Source organism: Lacerta agilis, chromosome 1, assembly GCF_009819535.1.
Source record: "Lacerta agilis isolate rLacAgi1 chromosome 1, rLacAgi1.pri, whole genome shotgun sequence".
Classification (NCBI taxonomy): Eukaryota; Metazoa; Chordata; class Lepidosauria; order Squamata; family Lacertidae; genus Lacerta; species Lacerta agilis.
This window is the reverse complement of record NC_046312.1, coordinates 101,586,957-101,604,950: the sequence shown is the minus strand read 5'-3', so window position 1 is coordinate 101,604,950 and position 17,994 is coordinate 101,586,957. Positions and strand designations below refer to the sequence as shown.

The following is a 17,994-nucleotide window of genomic DNA, read 5'->3' as shown; positions in this document are numbered from 1 at the left end:
GGGGACTTGCCAAGCGGTGCCGAAAATCGTGTCTGCGCATGCGTGATTTTCAGCATCTGGGCATGCACAGAAGCGATTTCCGGTGCCACGGACATGCGCAGATGCGATTTCCAGCATCGCGCTGTGCATGTCCGGCCCACGGACACTCTCCGTGGGCTTGATCCGGCCCACGGACAGATAACCTTGCCGACGCCTAGCTTAAGAGATGCACTTGTTTGGATGTGTGGTGACATCACCAAGGGAAGGTATATTAAGAATATTTCTGTTTGAAGGTAGCCAAGTGATTGATCTTGATGAGTCTCTAATGTAAGATGCAATGCTGCATGCAATGATATGCCTTAGAATACCCTAGAGTTTCTATTTTATGGAAAAACCAAGGCCACATACATACCACACATAGAAAACAGCAATGATACAACTTTAAACAGGAATGGCTTCCCCCAATCAATCTTAAGAAGTATAGCTTGTTAAGGGTGCAGAGAGTTGTTAGGAAACCCCTATTCTCCTAAACAGAGCTTTTGCACCACAACAAGTCAAACAAACATCTCACGCTTTCGGATAATGCAAAAAAACAACAACACAGCAAGCTAGTTTTTAAAAGTGATACACAAATGGATTTGGTTAACAAGACAGGAAAAGAAGACACCAGAAAATGGGATTGAAATGTACTTAAAATACTCAGCAAAAAGGAACCTACAGAAAAGCTTGATTGGCCCATCTTAAAAGGAAGCAGAGGGAATAAATAAGAAAAAAGGTTAGCTATGGTTACATAGGTCATTTAATAGAACAATCTATTATCACAAATCAGGGCTCCTGAAAACCACTTCACACATCACTTTTCTACATAGAAATAATCAATTGCACTTAGGAGTATAGAGTTTATGGACTGGACAACCTACCCTATCGCCCATTAAGGTAAATTGCATTTTCCTACTTGAGGTTATCTTAGTGTAGCAGAACAACAATGGATGAGGCATGTGGCCACCGAAAGCCTTCTACTGATTTCATTTAAGTACCAAACAAAAGGTAGCATCCATTATTGGATGGCCCAGTACCATATTAATTCTGCAGTAAACACTATTATTTGGAAGCTACACTCTACCCATCTTATTTGTATAGGAAGACTGCAAACAAAGCCATAAAGACCAATAACCTAGAATTAGTTTACCAGCAAATAAAGTACTGAAGCCCAATATATGGAGCATTCGTTTCCTGAAGCACCAATATGTTTCCCAAAAGGAGCAGAGAAGGCCACCAACTTGGATGCCTTTAAAATAGGTTTAGAGAAATTCAGGGAGGATGAGGCTGTCAGCGGCTACTAATCCTGGTGGGCTATGTTCTACCTCCACTGTTGGAGGCAGTATGCTTCTGAATACCAGTTGCTGGAAACCACGGGAAAGAGTTCTGTGGCATTCAGGTCCTGTTTGTGTGCTTCAAACAGGCATCTGGTTGGCCACTGTCAAAACAGGATGCTGGACTAGATGGGCCATTGGCATGATCCAACCAGGCTGTTTTATTTTCTTCTGTTAGATTCCCCCTGCAACCTATTTCCTTCATATACAGGCAGGAGATCATACCCAGCTATTCTGAATTAATTTCAGTTCCCAGTGGCTGTCATTTTCAATAAGACATCAAAAATGGCTCTAGATTCAGCCTCAGGACCAAACCCAGAACTGTGGTGTTAAGTTTTCCAACTATGTTGAGGGTCTTCATTAATGAAGTTTTGTTAATGGGCCAGCCTGATTCATGATTTTTTTTATTCTTCCAAATTGTGCTCAAGTCAACAGAAACTGTATTAATTGCAGTGAGGCAACAGATAGAGTATTAGCAGGCTGAATGAACATCAGACTTGCAAAGAGGGTTGTGACTAATGACAAAACCAAGCCAAGGGTTGTAAACTGAAGGGGGGGGGTAGGCTGGAGCTACACAGCCAGTGCAATGTCACTGTAGAACCAGAAATTGAATCTCTAATCTTCCAAGTTCACCTCTACTATCACAGGATGTGCAACTGTTGATTTTGGACTCAATGCATGAAGAGAAAGGTGGGGAAAAAACCACTGTTGTTCCAAATAAATGCCCCAATGGCACAGAGGCATCCAAATTCTGCCTGTTGTAAGGGATATCAGAGAAGGTTTAAAATAAAGAACCAGCCATCTACACACACACACACACACACACACACACACACACCACGTCTACAATTATCATATTGTTCCATGTACAATACCAACGAGTATTCAATCGCTTGCTCAGTTCCTTAGCAAACCACTCACACTTTTCTAAGAGATGCCTGCCTCCTATCTTCAGAACCCCAAATTGCATCTAACACTTTTCTACCACCAGGGAGACATCATGATGGGATTGTAGCAACTGTATAAAGCCTCCATTTAATAAAATCAAAGCATTTTTCTGCCAGCTACTCATAATCTTCAGAATGGTGAGGAGGGGACTGAAATCTCTTAAGTGTTCAACCTTTGTATCGGCTCCATCAGGTGCTCACAATCTCTCCTTTGAGCAGATGCAGCAAAAAAAACAACAGAGATTTAGTTTCAAAAAACTTGGCTTTCCCCAAACCTTCACTGAGAACAGGCCATCACCTTACCTCTTTAGAAAGTTATTTTGCTTTTAATTCACTGCTGCAACTAAGGTTTTGCAGCACTGGGACACCTTGATTCATTAAGCAATGAAGACTTTGGAGCACTTTTTCATAACATCCATTCTGACGCATTCCTCTTTGACTAAGGACATTTTTTTTGTATTGTGTATAGGACTTGCAAAGCACACCAGCAATGCTGGCTGCTTCTTACCTGCTAATCCTGAGTTGAAAACGACTGTAGGGGAGGCTGTTCCTGGAAGAGGAGGTGCTGATGGTGGGGGTGGGGGTGGGACCGGAGGGGCCAGTCCTGGTTCTGCAGCTGGGCCAGGAAGAGGAGGTGGGGGAGGAGGGGGAGGAGGCGGGGGAGGGGGAGGAGGCATTGGCGGTGTCACAGGACCATTTTGAACTGAGAAATTAAAAGGACAAAACAGCATTTTAAAGTATTCAACCAAACTATGTCCGCTTCCCCCCCACACACACACACACTCTGAGCATAGCTGTCAACTTTCCCCTTTTTTAAAGGGAAATTCCCTTACTCCGAATAGGATTCCTCGCAAGAAAAGGGAAAAGTTGACAGCTATGACAATGAGGGAGTTCTCTCAACTATAAGCGATCCACATGGTGAACTTTGCTATCCATTTTGCCTGCAGACTACAGAAGCTGCCAAATGGATGTTATTTTGCAGAACCTTGCAGGTCATGTAATTATGTAGAATGGACCTCAAACACAAGATGGTGAGAGTTCAGCAAAAGTGAAGCGGATGACAGTTGAGAATAGCATTAGATAAGCTCCTCAGGGTAGGGGAATCACTCCCTTTTCATGCTTATGTTACTCTGCATTGCGCTGTGGTCTAAAACCACTGAGCCTCTTGGGCTTGCTGATCAGAAGGTCGGTGGTTCGAATCCCTGCAACGGGGAGAGCTCCCATTGCTGTCCAAGCTCTTGCCAACCTAGCAGTTTGAAAGCACGCCAAAAAAGTGCAAGTAGATAAATAGGTACCGCTGCAGCAGGAAGGTAAATTGTGTATCCATGCGCTCTGGCACTCATCACGGTCCTCTGTGCACCAGAAGCGGTTTAGTCATGCTGGCCACATGACCGGAAAAACTGCCTGTCGACAATCGCCGGCTCCCTTGGCCTGAAAAGCGAGATGAGCGCCGCAACCCCATAGTCGCCTTTGACTGGACTTAAGTGTCCAGGGGTCATTTACCTTTACCTTTATGGCTTAGTCATGCTGGCCACATGACCCAGAAGCTGTCTGCGGACAAACACCGGCTCCCTTGGCCAATAAAGCGAGATGAGTGCTGCAACCCCAGAGTCGTATGCAAATGGACCTAACGGTCCTTTACCTTTAACTTTACTAGTAGTTGTTGTAGTAGTAGTAATAACTACTTATAGTAATAGCAATTACTGCTTTTTATTATTACTATGAAGTTCACTAACGTGTCATGATGATTAAGACATAGGGTGTAATCCAGAGCCAATTTGGCACACTTAATCAACAGTCTAATCATAAAGTTATTTATTTGGGAGTAGACCTTATTGATCTCGAGGGAATTAATTTCTAAGTAAATATTTTTAAGGTAAGATGCCTAGATATCCAGTGAACACTTAAGTGCCACTTGATTCACTGCATCCAGCTTTGGTTCCCAGCTTCTTTCAACGTGTGGTCATCACAAAGTATGGTCTGATATATTGAGAGGGATAGGCTTCCTCCCCCCACTACCTTAAGCCACATTTCTCACCTGCTTCCGATTCTGATTCTGACAACGGCAAGGGTGGTGGTGGAGGGGGCAACAGAACCGAAGGTGCAGAGCCAGAAGCTGATCCTCCACAAGTGCCCGTGGCAGCTTCTGCCCCTGAGGGCAATGTCCCAGAAGCCACCCCAACAGGAAGAATGTTGATATCACCATCTCCTTTCTTCTGAATTTTAATGGACCCTTGCTTCTCCAGTTCATGGATCTTCTTCTCCAGCGTTGACTGTCGTTGAATAGCTTCCTCTTTCTCTTTGACCATTTTCCTCAGCGTGTGAACCTGTGTGTTCGCATCCTTGTATATTTCCTGCAAAAAGAGCCCACGGGTAAAGAATCAACATGTGTTTGATGTGCAGAATCATCTCAAAACTGAAGGAACGGCATAACATGGGATTCCCAGCTGAGTCATTGTCAGGCAATGTTTGATGGTGGCGGCAAATGCACTTCTCACTTTATCTTCATCCAAATTGCATTTTTCTTCAATCATGGTCACAAACTGGCAATATCAGAAAGTTTGTAAAGGTTTAAATTATTTCCTAGGGTAATGAAGACTCTTAGGATCATTAAGATCCTATTGTGTTCTGGGTTAGATTGCCTAACTTCTGGTGGAAGATACCAGTTACAGAATATCAGCTGGTTTCCTGTCCTCCCATTCCATGGCTAAGAGACTCACAGAAAGGAACCAAGTGTTATAAACCTTCATTGATCCAATGTGCCCACAAACTTCGGGATTAAATCACTTCTGTAGACTGCAAGTAAAATGAACTGCAGCCAATTGCGGAGGCAACAGTGAATCTAGCAGATTCCATGTTTTTAGAGTCTAACATACTTGTGAGCAACTTGGCTGACCATCTAGTGAGCACCCTGAGCAGCACAATCTGCACCCTGAGCAGCACAACCTGCACTCGGTACACTTACTCGAACGACATCCAGTTCTTTGTTCCTCTGCATGAGTTGTTTTTCCAGTTCCACAATCTTTGCCATAGCTTCATTTTCTGTATCTTGCAGTTTTTCTGATAACTAGGCACAAGAGGGGTGGGGGAGGGGAGTGTTAATTGGCAGAAAGGCTTATTCATTCACAGTGGCGACTGCAAGCCAGAGCCATCCATTATATATATAATAAGCATCGTATCATTCAGTTATTCATGCTGTAAATGTCTAAAAACAGGACGCTTGCCAGAACTATAGGAACCATACATAATATTTACAATCATAGGGTCTAATCGTGATGGAGCAATAGGTTTGGTGTTGAATTTACATGGTCAAAAGCTGAGGGAGTCGCCCGTGTGTGAGTGTGAGTGAGTGTGTGTGTGTGTGTGTGTGTGAGAGAGAGAGAGAGAGAGAGAGAGATGTCAAACCATTTGGGTAGTAATGGTTTACTCAAAGAACCAGCTTCCATTTACATTTCTAGAAGCTGTGAACACCATAGTTACATTTTATGAAACTAATCAAATCTTGAGATATATAGCGATAGGAGGCTAAATGCAAACACTAGAATTGATGATGGGCTCATCCACACTTCCATTTGCCCTGCCACTTTCCTCCAGGGAACCAACAGGTTAGCACTGAATCTGAACAAACGGCAAATGAGTTTTCCGTAGACTGCAGTTTGTTCTGATTTAGCACTAATGAACGCTCACACCTCCCTTTGTGGGTGCCCTTTGTGGTGCACAGCACCCCCGGGCCACGTGGGACTCACCAGCTGGTTGGGCTGGCCCACCTCCCTGTCACTGCAGTCGGTTGGGGTTCCCACCAAACCCCGGGTTAAGCTGTCCAATCAGCAGTTTGTGGCGGCGGGGCCAGCCAAGCAGACCATGTATATGGGCAGGCTTCCCTCTGGTCCGCTTGAGTTGAATTACACGATGAAAAAAAATTAACATGGCCATCCGCTTGGCAATCTTGTGTATCGGAGGCAGAGTTGTGAAAAAACTGGACATTAAAACAAACAGATTGGAATTTTTCAGACCTGACGGAGTGCACCTCATCACCTCGGGAAATGAACACTGGCTGGATGACATCAGGCAGGCCTACAGGAATGGATGCCGGACTGCTAATGGGTTTTCAGGTGTAGGTAGTATTGGCGGCGAGACCACAAGTTTGTGGTCTCGGGTGGCGATTTCGGGCCTTGGGCAGAACCCTTTAGTCTATCTTCCCTAAATGGGGGAAGGGGGCGTGAAGTGGTGACTCACCGCCCCCCACCCCCAGCGGCGGCTATTCCAGGGTTCCCCATTAAAGGGGTTTTGTGAAAGGGAGTCACTGGCCATACACTGAAAGGTTGTCAGTGAACTTCCCTGTGTTGCGTGGAAAGGGGGGGGGCTGCTTGCGTGCACAAGCGTCTTGCAGTGCACCCTCCCCAGATCCATTTAACCCTGAGGAGCCCCAGTTCCCCGGCTGGGGGGCTGGGAGGGATACACACCCAATGCCTAAGCCAAGGTCTTCCTACAACTGAAAGGTTTAATAAAGTTGTGGACAATTTTAATTCCATAACACGTTGTCACGAGTCATTATTCCTTCTGGTGGTTTCTCAGGGGTCGGGGGGAGCGGTCTCTGCCTAGGCACACAAAGAGTGGGTTTTCCAGGGGGAAGCAGCATGGCAAAGACAAAACTGCTTGGATCCATGCCTAAAAGCATGGGACAAGTGGGAAACCGCTCGGAGCCATACTTTTTTGGCATGGGACAAGCAAAAGTGATGCCTTGTTCAAGTACTTCAGATTGGATCACCCACAACACAGCCTTTTTCGCCTTTATAACTAGGGAATCAAGTAATTCTTAAGTAGGGACATCTACTCCTCCACCACCCCATTCCAGCATGATCCCTGTGGCTAATATATTTTTAAATCTGTAAACTATGCTTTGCGAACACTTACAGTACTGTATACCTTGGAAGCTACAGAGATTTATGCCTGCACTTTTATGGTATGAAACACGGATCTGCTTATTTGTTTTTTTTCCCCCTATGTGTCCATGGAATTTGCAATTTATATGTAAATTAGTGCGCACACCCCAACCTATAACAAGAGTTCTCGGTCAAGCTGCTCTCCCAAGTGATTCCATCTGGAATTGTAATTCAGCTGAAATTAAATACTCCAGAGCTGTTTTGAGTCAATAACATGATCAGAGAACAACAAGGACCACACACACACAATATTAATATGGGGAGTTTTCATTCATATGGATATAACACCATTGGCTCTATATCACACACACACAAAATGCAGTTTAATAATATTGAAGTTGGACCTAATAGGAAAAACATTTTACAACATAATTGCTTGTATAAGTTTTAAAACTCAAGTTGGGGGAATGTAACCACTTCTACTTAGGCTGTAACCTTATGAAATTTGGTTCCAGATTTGCTCCTACCAGCTCCAGACCCCCACTCTAGACCCTTGTACCCTCTGAAAATCTCTTCCAGGAGGCTGGTGTCCACTAGATTGGGGGGGGGGGCAGAAGCTTCAGGAAAGGATTGGTGCAAAATTACTTCCTTTCCCCCTTCTGCCACTGGGATCAAGTGTCTTTCACAAACGGAAGAAGCACTTTCAGTTGTGGATGTCTATGTCCGGATGCAGCCCCTGGTTTTGTTTTGTTTTAAGAATCAAGTGTTTTCTAATTGTTTTAATTATAAATATTTATTAACCCAGAGAGGGAGATGACAAACACTTAAGAGAGTAATCAGATAACGTTTGGTTCACACACAAAAAAAATCTTAGTAAACCTCTGCAGCAAACATCACTACCTGTTTACTAGGCAGTAAAAACAGCAGACCTGCTGGATCAGGCAAAGGGTCCATTATCTCAGTATCCTGTTCCTAACAGTAATCACTCAGACACTTCTGGGAAATCCACAAACTGAACATCATTTTCATGCGCCTGCATGCTATACAGCAGGTAAATATTTTTTCCCATATTTGTGTCAGTTTGGAATAGGTACAAAAAAAATGAAGTTCAAGACTAAAATCCCAAGGACATTTTTTCAGTCCAGCTCTAAATGAACTTCCAGACAGAAATTGCTCAAACCTCTTGTGCTTTAACAAGAATTTGCCTCCTTTAGTTCCTAGTAATATTAGAGTGTCTGTTTAATGATGTCTTGCAGGCACGCTGTCCGTGACATTGGCAAAGTAAAAGCAGGCATAGCACTGCAGACTGAACTAAAAATATTAAATCACACGGAAACCAATTATCCAGGTAAACTAGCCTTTCCTCTATATTTTAAGAGTGTGTGTGTTTTCTTCTCAAGGTAGCAATAAAAATAATAGACGACCAAAAGCTTTACTGGTAGTAATGGATATAAACGAAATAAAGTGCAATTGTAATCACAATTTGATGCCCAGATAAATAATCAAATGACCAAATAAAAACCAGCCTCCAGAAAGACCCCCCCCCCCAACGTCTACATTTTAAAGCACCAATACTAACATGAGATATATTTTCTTCCAGTTCTTCTACTCTTTCCAAGGCAGCGTTCTTGGTTTCCGCATCTTCAAGTAAAGCTCCCACATCAAACACGTTGTCCAGATAAGCTTGAATCTGCACCTGCAGCTTATCGCTTTCTGTGTGTTTCAGTTTCTGGAAGATCAAAAGAGGGCAGGGGGCACAGCATCGTTTAGCACCGCTAAATAAGTCAGGTTTTCCACCCCCCATCACATGTTGCTAAAATGGTTGATTTCATTGTCACTAATAAAAGCAATATATATGCAGGCCTGGGTTCAGGTAAGCCATAGTTGAAAATAAACTATGGTTTAATGTGAAAGAGCAGCAAATGGGTGCACAGTGGTCCGAAGCCCCTGCTTCACACCTCCACCATTCCTGCTGTTGTCGTGTCAGGGTAAGTAACAAACCATGAATGGAAGCTTGCCATGGTGTGCTCTTTCTCCCTCCTCCAATGCCCATTGATTCTGCTGGATAACAAGGATAATCATAAAAAATCCCTTCCAGTAGCACCTTAGAGACCAACTAAATTTGTTCTTGGTATGAGCTTTCGTGTGCATGCACACTTCTTCAGATACTTCAGGTATCTGGAGAAGTGTGCATGCACACTAAAGCTCATACCAAGAACAAACTTAGTTGGTCTCTAAGGTGCTACTGGAAGGGATTTTTTATTTTGTTTTGACTATGGAAGACCTACCTGTAACTGGAGCTATGGAAGGCACCACACTGAGCCGCATGAAATGGAAGTCCATCAACCTCACCAAGATATATAAGGGTCTGGTGACTTCTGTTTCAGTGTATCTGAAGAAGTGTGCATGCACACGAAAGCTCAAACCAAGAACAAACTTAGTTGGTCTCTAAGGTGCTACTGGAAGGGATTTTTTTATTTTGTTTTGACTATGGCAGACCAACACAGCTACCTACCTGTAACTAAGGTTAATCATGCACATCTCGTTCAGTTGTGGACTTTAAATGCATAATATTGGCAATGTGATCTACTCCAAATCGCCATCAAACCCCCCCCCAAAAAAGCAATTTGTTTGAGTTACTTTTAAAAATATCCATCACATGATTCACCGTGACTTAAAAGGGGGCTCTGTGTAAGGAATTTTAAGAGCACTGCTGTTATGGCATTTCCATACCAGCAAAAGTGTTTTTCTTGTTGAACTGAACTTACCAGCAGGGAGGGGTTGTTAACCTAAGGTTGAATGAAAATAACTCAAAAGGGTCAGCTTGGGGTGGTGAGTAAGTGAGTGTTTAAATGCGAAAAATAGTCCCCATGCTGCACCGTAGCATCAGGAGAAGCATATTATATGGAACATAAAGTATTGTTGTCAGAATACATGAGATAAGCTCTTGACTATGTTATACGATGGAACAAAGCCAAAAAGCAGCAAGAACAGCTGAATTCTAAGCAACAACAAAAAAAATCTGTCTCCATGTTAAAAGTTCCTAATAATAGAGCACCATGGGAAGAGAGGAATGAAAAACACTTCAAGATGGAGAAATAGGACACAAAAACTTAACTGTAATTGGTACCCACAAATTCATAGCAGGTACAAGAGGAAAAAAATAATAAAAAGATATTCCTTTTGCTGTATAAGCCCAACCAAAGCCCATTGCTCTATGTTAAGAGGCCAGTATTATTTTATAATTTATATAACAGCATTGGTGCAAACATTCAGACAATGTGATTACAATACATCAAGCCTAGACTTCATTCTATAGGAAGCAATTTAACCAACACAGCATTACATGTCAGCTGCAGCTCTCATATTGGCTTTTCAAACCCAATTATGGACATTCTCCATTTCTGAGATGAAAAGGAACTGGCTAGTTATTTTGGGACTCTAAGCTCCAGCTCCGAGCCACACGACTGGACACTACCCACCCCCGGGTCAGAATTACATGCTGCACGTGGTGAACATCACCGGAAGAACAAAGCACATTTTTGTAGATCACAGTTCAACCTGCCTTAGGGAGGTTGGCTGCAATGAGTAGATTAAGAAAACCCAGGGCTTTCTTTTTTCAGCTGGAACTCACTGGAACAGAGTTCCAGCGCCTCTCAGATGGGTGCCATTGCCATTATGAGAGAACAAGGGAGGTGTTCAGGGAGAGTTCCAGCACCTCATTTTCTAGAAAAATAGCACTGAGAAAACCAATTGTCCTTCTAAACAATTCAAGTGTCCCATTATAAAGTCTATGGATTCTAGGGGGTGGGTCATAACTCTGTAATGAAGTGCATGCTTTGTATGCACAAGGTCCCAGGTTCAATCACTGGTGTCTGAAACCCCGAAGTTTGTGGCTCTTTTTAACACAGAAAGTAACAATGAATTCTGAGCATAATCATATCCAAGTACAAAACAAGCCAAAGCAGGCGGTACTCACATCTAGATATTCATCCAGGCCTAGCTTAGTAAATTCATACTGGAGGTGAACTCTGAAATTCATGTCCTCTACTGAATGAACCACTATGTTGATGAACTGCATACACGCCACCTGTAAAACAAGAACCATCAAAAAAATGGAAACTGGTAGTGCTAACCCTTCATTTTGCACAGGGACAAATCATGTGCGGCAATGTTTGCTGCCTTCTATACAACCCGGATGTCTTAAGACCATCTCAAGATTATGCCTGACAATTTGTGAGGAATGAATTGTACTTGCCAAAATAGAAATCAAGTTTTCTGAGTAAGAAGCATGTGTCTTGAAGAGAGGGGGGATGTCCTACAATATGTCTACTCAGAAGGAAATCCCACTGACTGAATTCATTGGGCTCAATCCCAGCAGGCAAAAGAGTATGCTGCAAACTTAAGCTCGTCTTTAATGGCAATTCCTCTGCCCAATTATTGCGTATGTCGTGCCTAGAATGGTGTGCATTTCAGAATGGGAACTGTAATCAAACAAATATGGTACTGTATGCAGAACGCAGCACCTTGAACAGTTCAAAGAGGTGTGGGCTAAACACATTCAGTGAACTGGGACAGGGATAGGGAGAGTAGTGTTAACACAAGCAAAAAGCAGAGGACTGAAAAGAAGTCACCCATTAGAAGTCCTTTTCCCTGCTTCCTGGATGGATAGATAGATAGATAGATAGATAGATAGATAGATAGATAGATAGATAGTGTTTTTATTTTCCACTGCTGTAGCTATATCTATCTGATCCAAAACGTGGTGGAATGGTTTCAGACACTAATTCACAAAGGTATGACCAAGTTTTAAAGTTTCCATCATTAATATCTCTACTTCTCTCCCTTCATTCCAGCTACAAATCCAAAATCTGATTGATACAAAGCAGCACTGCAAGAACAATTTATCTGGACTGAATAAATGGATGCTCTGACATTCATTTCCACACGAATGAGGCACATATTTAAGGATCATGAGCTATAGTTTACTGTAGCAAAATACCTGGATCATTTTTAAATGGCACTTCACAAACTAGCATATTTCAGAAAGCTTTTTTTGGGGGGGGGTCCCATTCTTCTGCCCAGGTGTCATGTCAAGTTAAAGGTCAGCAGCTTAGAGTGATCATTCTGTTTACGTTGGGTCTCAGTTGCTCAAGTTTCAAGAAGTGCTGTGGAGCCTTGCTTGACCCTTTTTCACACTGTTATGACAAATATGACTTCTGTTCTGCTAACAAGCAACCAGCAAATACAAGGAACAGAAATGGTTCCCCCAATGCAGACAGCCTCAGAAACCAATCATGTAAGGTCACCAGAGACTGGTTATTTTCCCCCTCAACCTAGTTCCTCTCCCAAACCTCTTGAAACACATGTCCCACAGATGGTTTCTAGTGGCATGCAGATCTTGTTAAACACCAGATGGCAACAGACATAGCTGATCTGTTTGCCCATGTGCCATTAATTCTCAAGTGGCTCCTTCTGCATAATTATTTCATTTCATGTCATTGGAGGAAGGTGGGGGCTTGATGTAAATGACCCAAAACTTTATTCGCAATGAACAAAAGTCTTGACTCCCAAATATAGCGCAAAAGCAGATCTCAAAAGTACACTCTAAGGAGAAATGCTTCTTCCTATTTTGCAAAAGGCAGAAGGGTTTAGTAACCAGTTCTGCTTGAAGCACCTGCAGTTGAGGTTCAGCTGGGACTAATTCAACTGGTCAGATCTCATTGTCCCCACCCTTCCAACAACACCTGAAAAAGGGAGGATGGTGAAGAGCTTCTTCCCAGAGCAATTGCACTGCATCTCACAGTGAACTCTCTCTAGAAACCTGTGCTCCCTGCTTGCTTGTCTACGTATTGCTTTCTATTGTGCTGAATCTTTTGCATTCAGTGCCTATCAGTATGGGATGTTCTTTGATTTGTTTCTCTGGAGTCTCTGCCACACAGTGGTGCCAGATGCCCACTGGGATTGGTAGGGTGGGAGACAGGCTGACCAACAGCAGGTGGAGCCAGAGACAATGGCAGATGAAGCCAACTAACTCTAGGTTTGATTCCATCCTCCTCTGAGTTTCATAAAGGAGTTCAGACAAAGGAGGAAAAAGCTGACAGCCAGTGTCCTGGACTGTTTGTAAGTAAGGAAGAGGAGGCAGGAGGGGGTTGGCAGGGTGTGATCTGAGGCTGTTGGGGTGGGGTCCCATTCACTCTAATGGATGAGCCTCCAGTGCTGTGCCTGGGCCCTACCATTGCTTATCCCCTTCCTGTACCACTTTCAAGCCCAATCCTGGAGGAAAGGCAATCGTTTGAAATCCCTGGCATCCACAGGCTGAGCTTGCAAGATCTCTGCAGGGAGCTTCTGCCAGTCAGTGCAGTTAAACCAGAGCTAGATGGACCAGCTGACTTACTGCAAGACCACTTCCGATGTTCCCCTCCACCCTCTTCACTGAAACTAACCACTTGTGCTCACTGTCTGAACATGTGGGCTTTATTCATGACAAAGAGAGCCCTGTGGCTGGTGAGTCAACTAGACGTCGCCACTTTCTCCTCCTTGCAGATGATCAGTCTGTTTGATACCCCCAAAAAAGTTTAAAATACTCTACAGTGGGGTTTTTTTATCTCTTACTTCCCTTTTGCAAGCAGTTTACATGGTTGATTAAGGCACGCTATATCATACCGTGTTTCTCCTAAAATAAGACACCGTCTTATATTTTTTTTTGCTCAACAAAACACAGTATGCCTTATTTTCAGGGGATGTCTTATTTTAACCGTGTCGCATCGGTACGCTGCATAGCCACGCCTCTCCAGGCTGTTTTAATGGGAGGTACCACGTCACTATGGCTTATTTTCGGGGTGTGGCTTATTTTTGGGGAACGGCTTATATTTCGCAAATGCATAGAAATCCTGCTATGGCTTATTTTATGGCCATGTCTTATTTTAGGAGAAACAGGGTATGACCATGCATGAAAAGGGTACTTGAGTTAGTACAACAGTCTAGTAAACTATCATGAGTCTTGTGGAGAGGGGGAGTTGGAGAAGTTCAACCTGGCGGAAAGGTCCTAATGAGTTGGGGATGGTGATCAGGAATCCCAAGATGAGTCTGGGAAGTGAAGCCTTAGATCCAGGGGAAGGCTGAGTGCATGCTCAAGAGAACAGCACACCTAAGTGTCATTGGATATCCCAAGTTCAATGTCAATGCCAGCTGAGGTGGCTCAGATGCTTTTCCCCTGCCGGTGAGAAGCCACCTCTTTCGGGGGAAGCACTTAGGGATAAATCTGACAGCAAGCCAGCCCTGCCATCTCCACCTATTTGGGACCACCAGGTCTCCCCATTTGGCCTTTTGAGTTTGTTTGACCAAGCCACGCCCTCCTGCCCCTACAACTGATGGTGTCAGGTGCAGGGCAGGAAAAGACAAAGCTGAGCCAAAGGGGATCTGCACAGCACTTTGGAAGCCCCCACAATCAGACAGTTGTCACACAACACTTGGCAAGTGACAATCAGCTGACACAGGCACCTGATGTCATTGTGATTGATAGGTGGAAAGCCCACCTGTCAAACATGGCTCACAGGGGAATAGAATCTCCAGGTTCAGGGGCAATATACCTCTGAATGCCAGATGGAAGAAGACATGAAGTCAGGAAGGACTGCTGGTATTCTGTGTTAGTGGACTTTTCAGAAGCATTTGGGTGTCCAATGTGGAAAGGAGGATGCTGGAATAGGTAAATCTTTGGTCTAATGCAAGAGGGCTAATCTTGTATTCTTAATTCTTTGATGGTGTTTCCTGCTTGGCAGGGGGTTGGACTGGATGGCCCTTGTGGTCTCTTCCAACTCTATGATTCTATGATTCTAATTTATACGAGGGCTAGTTCACATACTACTGTCCCAATGAGGGAGCACTTGCCTTTGCAGGCCTCTCTTCTTGCTTTGGAACACTGATGAAGAGAGAAGACCCTTGCTCACTGATGGTCAGTGCAGGAGATTATAGAGAATTCTAGGACAAATGTGCCTTGCTCCTTTGCACACACATGCTCCTTCCCAGTGAGAAAGAAGAGTAGCTTCTGCTGCCAAACACCAACATTTCCTTATTAGTAACATCTATAATTTTAAAAGTATTGCATTGCCTAAATGATCCAAAGTTGATCTTCTCACACCAGAGAACACCTTTTTAAAGTGCTAAACACTGGTGCCTTCATATAAATTTCAGCAGTGGTAACAGGGCACGGATGGGTTCAGTGGCCAAACTTAACTTGTTAGACAGAATTGTGGCCTTTTAATTTCATGCTGGAACATACAGTTCACTTGCGCTGTCTGTTCTCAGTGTTTATTTTCTCTCTCAGTAAAAGGGGATGTGGGGATCAGTGACTAAACTAGGAACAAGGAAACTGGTAAAATGGAAGTGGAACATTTGTCTGTAGAACAGGAAGAGGAATAGCATGCCACTTCCCCATCTATGCTTTGGTTCATGAGGCATAAGCATGCTGTAGACTGCAAATATTTACTTCATTTCCCCTCTCAGTTAACACTGTTCCTTACTTTAAAATAAGCCTTCCCATACCATGGCGGTATCACTTTGACTTTTTAAGTCGGGGTAATCAACATGGTGCTTTCCACAACTTGTGGACTACAAGACCCATCAGTCACAGTAAGCACGGCCAATGGGAGGTGATGACAGGCACTGTAGTTCATCAACATCTGGATGAACATATTGGCTACCCCTGGCTTATGCACTTTTTCTGAATCATAAAATTTTCAAAACTGCAGCCTAGGACCGATAACTGGAGCCAATCAATCTTTCCAATTAGGAAACACAGCAAAGAAACAAAGAGGTCACCAAGGAAATATACCCTATGATTAAGCAGAAAGGAGCATGTTGCATGCAGCACTGCTTGGGGAGCAATGAAACAACTCCTATTGTTCATGCCTTTTGCATTTCCCACACGGTCTTGCTCTTTTCTTTGCCTTGGAGCCCAGTTGTTCATGGCCCTAGAAACGAGGGTTAGCATTGCAAGTGGGCCCATAAAGCTTGGGTACTCCGAATGGTGCTTAGAGAACAGGCTTTCCTTTCTGTTCTCCCCACTGCAGCCCTCCCAAAAGGTGATCATGAGGTACAGGAGACTTTCATGGATGGAGTGGAATGTGCTGCTGCAAAGGACTGCTCATGCTAAATACTTATGCGTCCAACCCATATTCATTTTGTCTTTGTTAATCTGGTTGAAGCTTAAAATTTCTTTTTCCTCTTTTGGTAGGCCCACTGCAGAAAGTTTTGAAACCCCCAATTTATACGCAAAATATACACTTAAAAGTAAACAATGACCCAAAGTGACGTAAGGTGACACATACAACACTCACCATGAAATCTATATTGTTATCTTCATTTCGAAAATGTTCCATCAGCTTCTCAAACCTCTGCTTTTCCCCGCAAACCTGGAAAGGAATTGCAGAGAGGTTCCGTTATACATCTGTACACTAGAGGGAGTACTAAAAACACCGCTGAATACATCTTGGCTTGTAATGTGCAAAATAAATGGGAGTTCTGAACTAGTCAAGTAGATATTCTGATATTCAGGATACCACATATCCAGAATACTGCAGTCAGAAGCAGCGTCTGGGCAGAAATCGCTAAAATGTCCATGAAAATCCAGACATATGGCAACCCAGTGTCGCCTTTGGCGATTTACCTTTAAAATAGCTCGAAAACTTTCTTTTCTTTTGCAACGTTTCCAAAAACAGCTCAACAACTTTGCCCAAAAAAGTTCAACAATTTTTCTGTCCCGATTTTCACTGTTGTGAAATATGGCAATCCTAACCACTGTAAGCTTCTAAAATACAAAAGAACATGGAAAATCACTATTTAATTTAACCGGGGTGGGGTAATGTTTAGTTCACCAAATTTGGCACCTCGATTATTTGCTCTTGCATTTACAAAGATGAGTCAATCCTCATAACTGCAACTTTTTCACTGCTTTGCTCCCTTGGGTTTTAACAACACATTAACACAGAGAAATTAAACCGCCGGAACCAAGACAGGGAAACTGTTCACCAGTATAATTATTACAGGTTAGGTTGCTGTGAAAGGTATAGAAGCAGGAGCTGGGAGAAAAAAAGGCTGGTAAACCTAGTGAAAAGCTTTGCCATTAGCATAAGCTCATTGTGATCATTGATCTTGCTGCAGCATGTATTTGTGTGATACAAAACGAACAGCATGTAGGCCTAGACTTACCGGTACTTAGGATCCTTCAATCATGTCCTATTAAAATAATAATTGACCATGTCAAAGTCAATCACACAGTTAATACTACAGCAGGTGTGGAGACCATTGGACCCTCCAAATACTGATGAACTACAGCTCCCATTAACCCTGGCAATTGGTCATGCTTGCTAGCGGGAGTTGGAAGTTATAGAGTTGACCAGCATCTGCAGGGCAAAATTTTCCCCATTCCTAAACTACAGAGGAAGCAGAGCTTAGAGCACAGTCTTGGTGAAGGCCCCAAGAACTGAGGCAGGAGGGGTCTTCTGCGTTAGACCAGGGTTTTCTTTTTTTCCAGCCGGAGCTCACAGGAGCTCTGATCAGGTGGATAACTCATGTGGCTCATCCCAGTAACTGCTAGGGATTTCTGGTGGTGGCACAGAAATTATCTACACAATCCATCTGGCAAGCTGTTCTATAAACACTGCAGAACATTTGCCAATTGGCAACTGGAACAGGCGGATCAAGCCCTGGGACTCTGCTGAACTTTTGAGTTAAGTGAAAATGCAAGAATAAGACACAGAATTCAATTCAGAGTGAACTCTTTAAGGCAGGGGAATCAGGAGGCAACCATGA

General features: G+C 43.4%; 1 protein-coding gene across 1 annotated transcript in view; it reads right to left on the bottom strand.

Annotated features, from left to right (window-relative positions):
* Positions 1-17,994, bottom strand: part of FMNL2 (formin like 2) — a 78,397-nt gene that overhangs the window by 16,511 nt on the left and 43,892 nt on the right. The window contains exons 9-14 of the mRNA XM_033165101.1: positions 16,521-16,595; positions 11,162-11,272; positions 8,762-8,911; positions 5,265-5,366; positions 4,338-4,653; positions 2,808-3,002 (exon numbers count right to left, since the gene is read on the bottom strand). Of these exons, the coding sequence (XP_033020992.1) occupies positions 2,808-3,002; positions 4,338-4,653; positions 5,265-5,366; positions 8,762-8,911; positions 11,162-11,272; positions 16,521-16,595 (949 nt within the window). The remainder of the gene's footprint in view (positions 1-2,807; positions 3,003-4,337; positions 4,654-5,264; positions 5,367-8,761; positions 8,912-11,161; positions 11,273-16,520; positions 16,596-17,994) is intronic.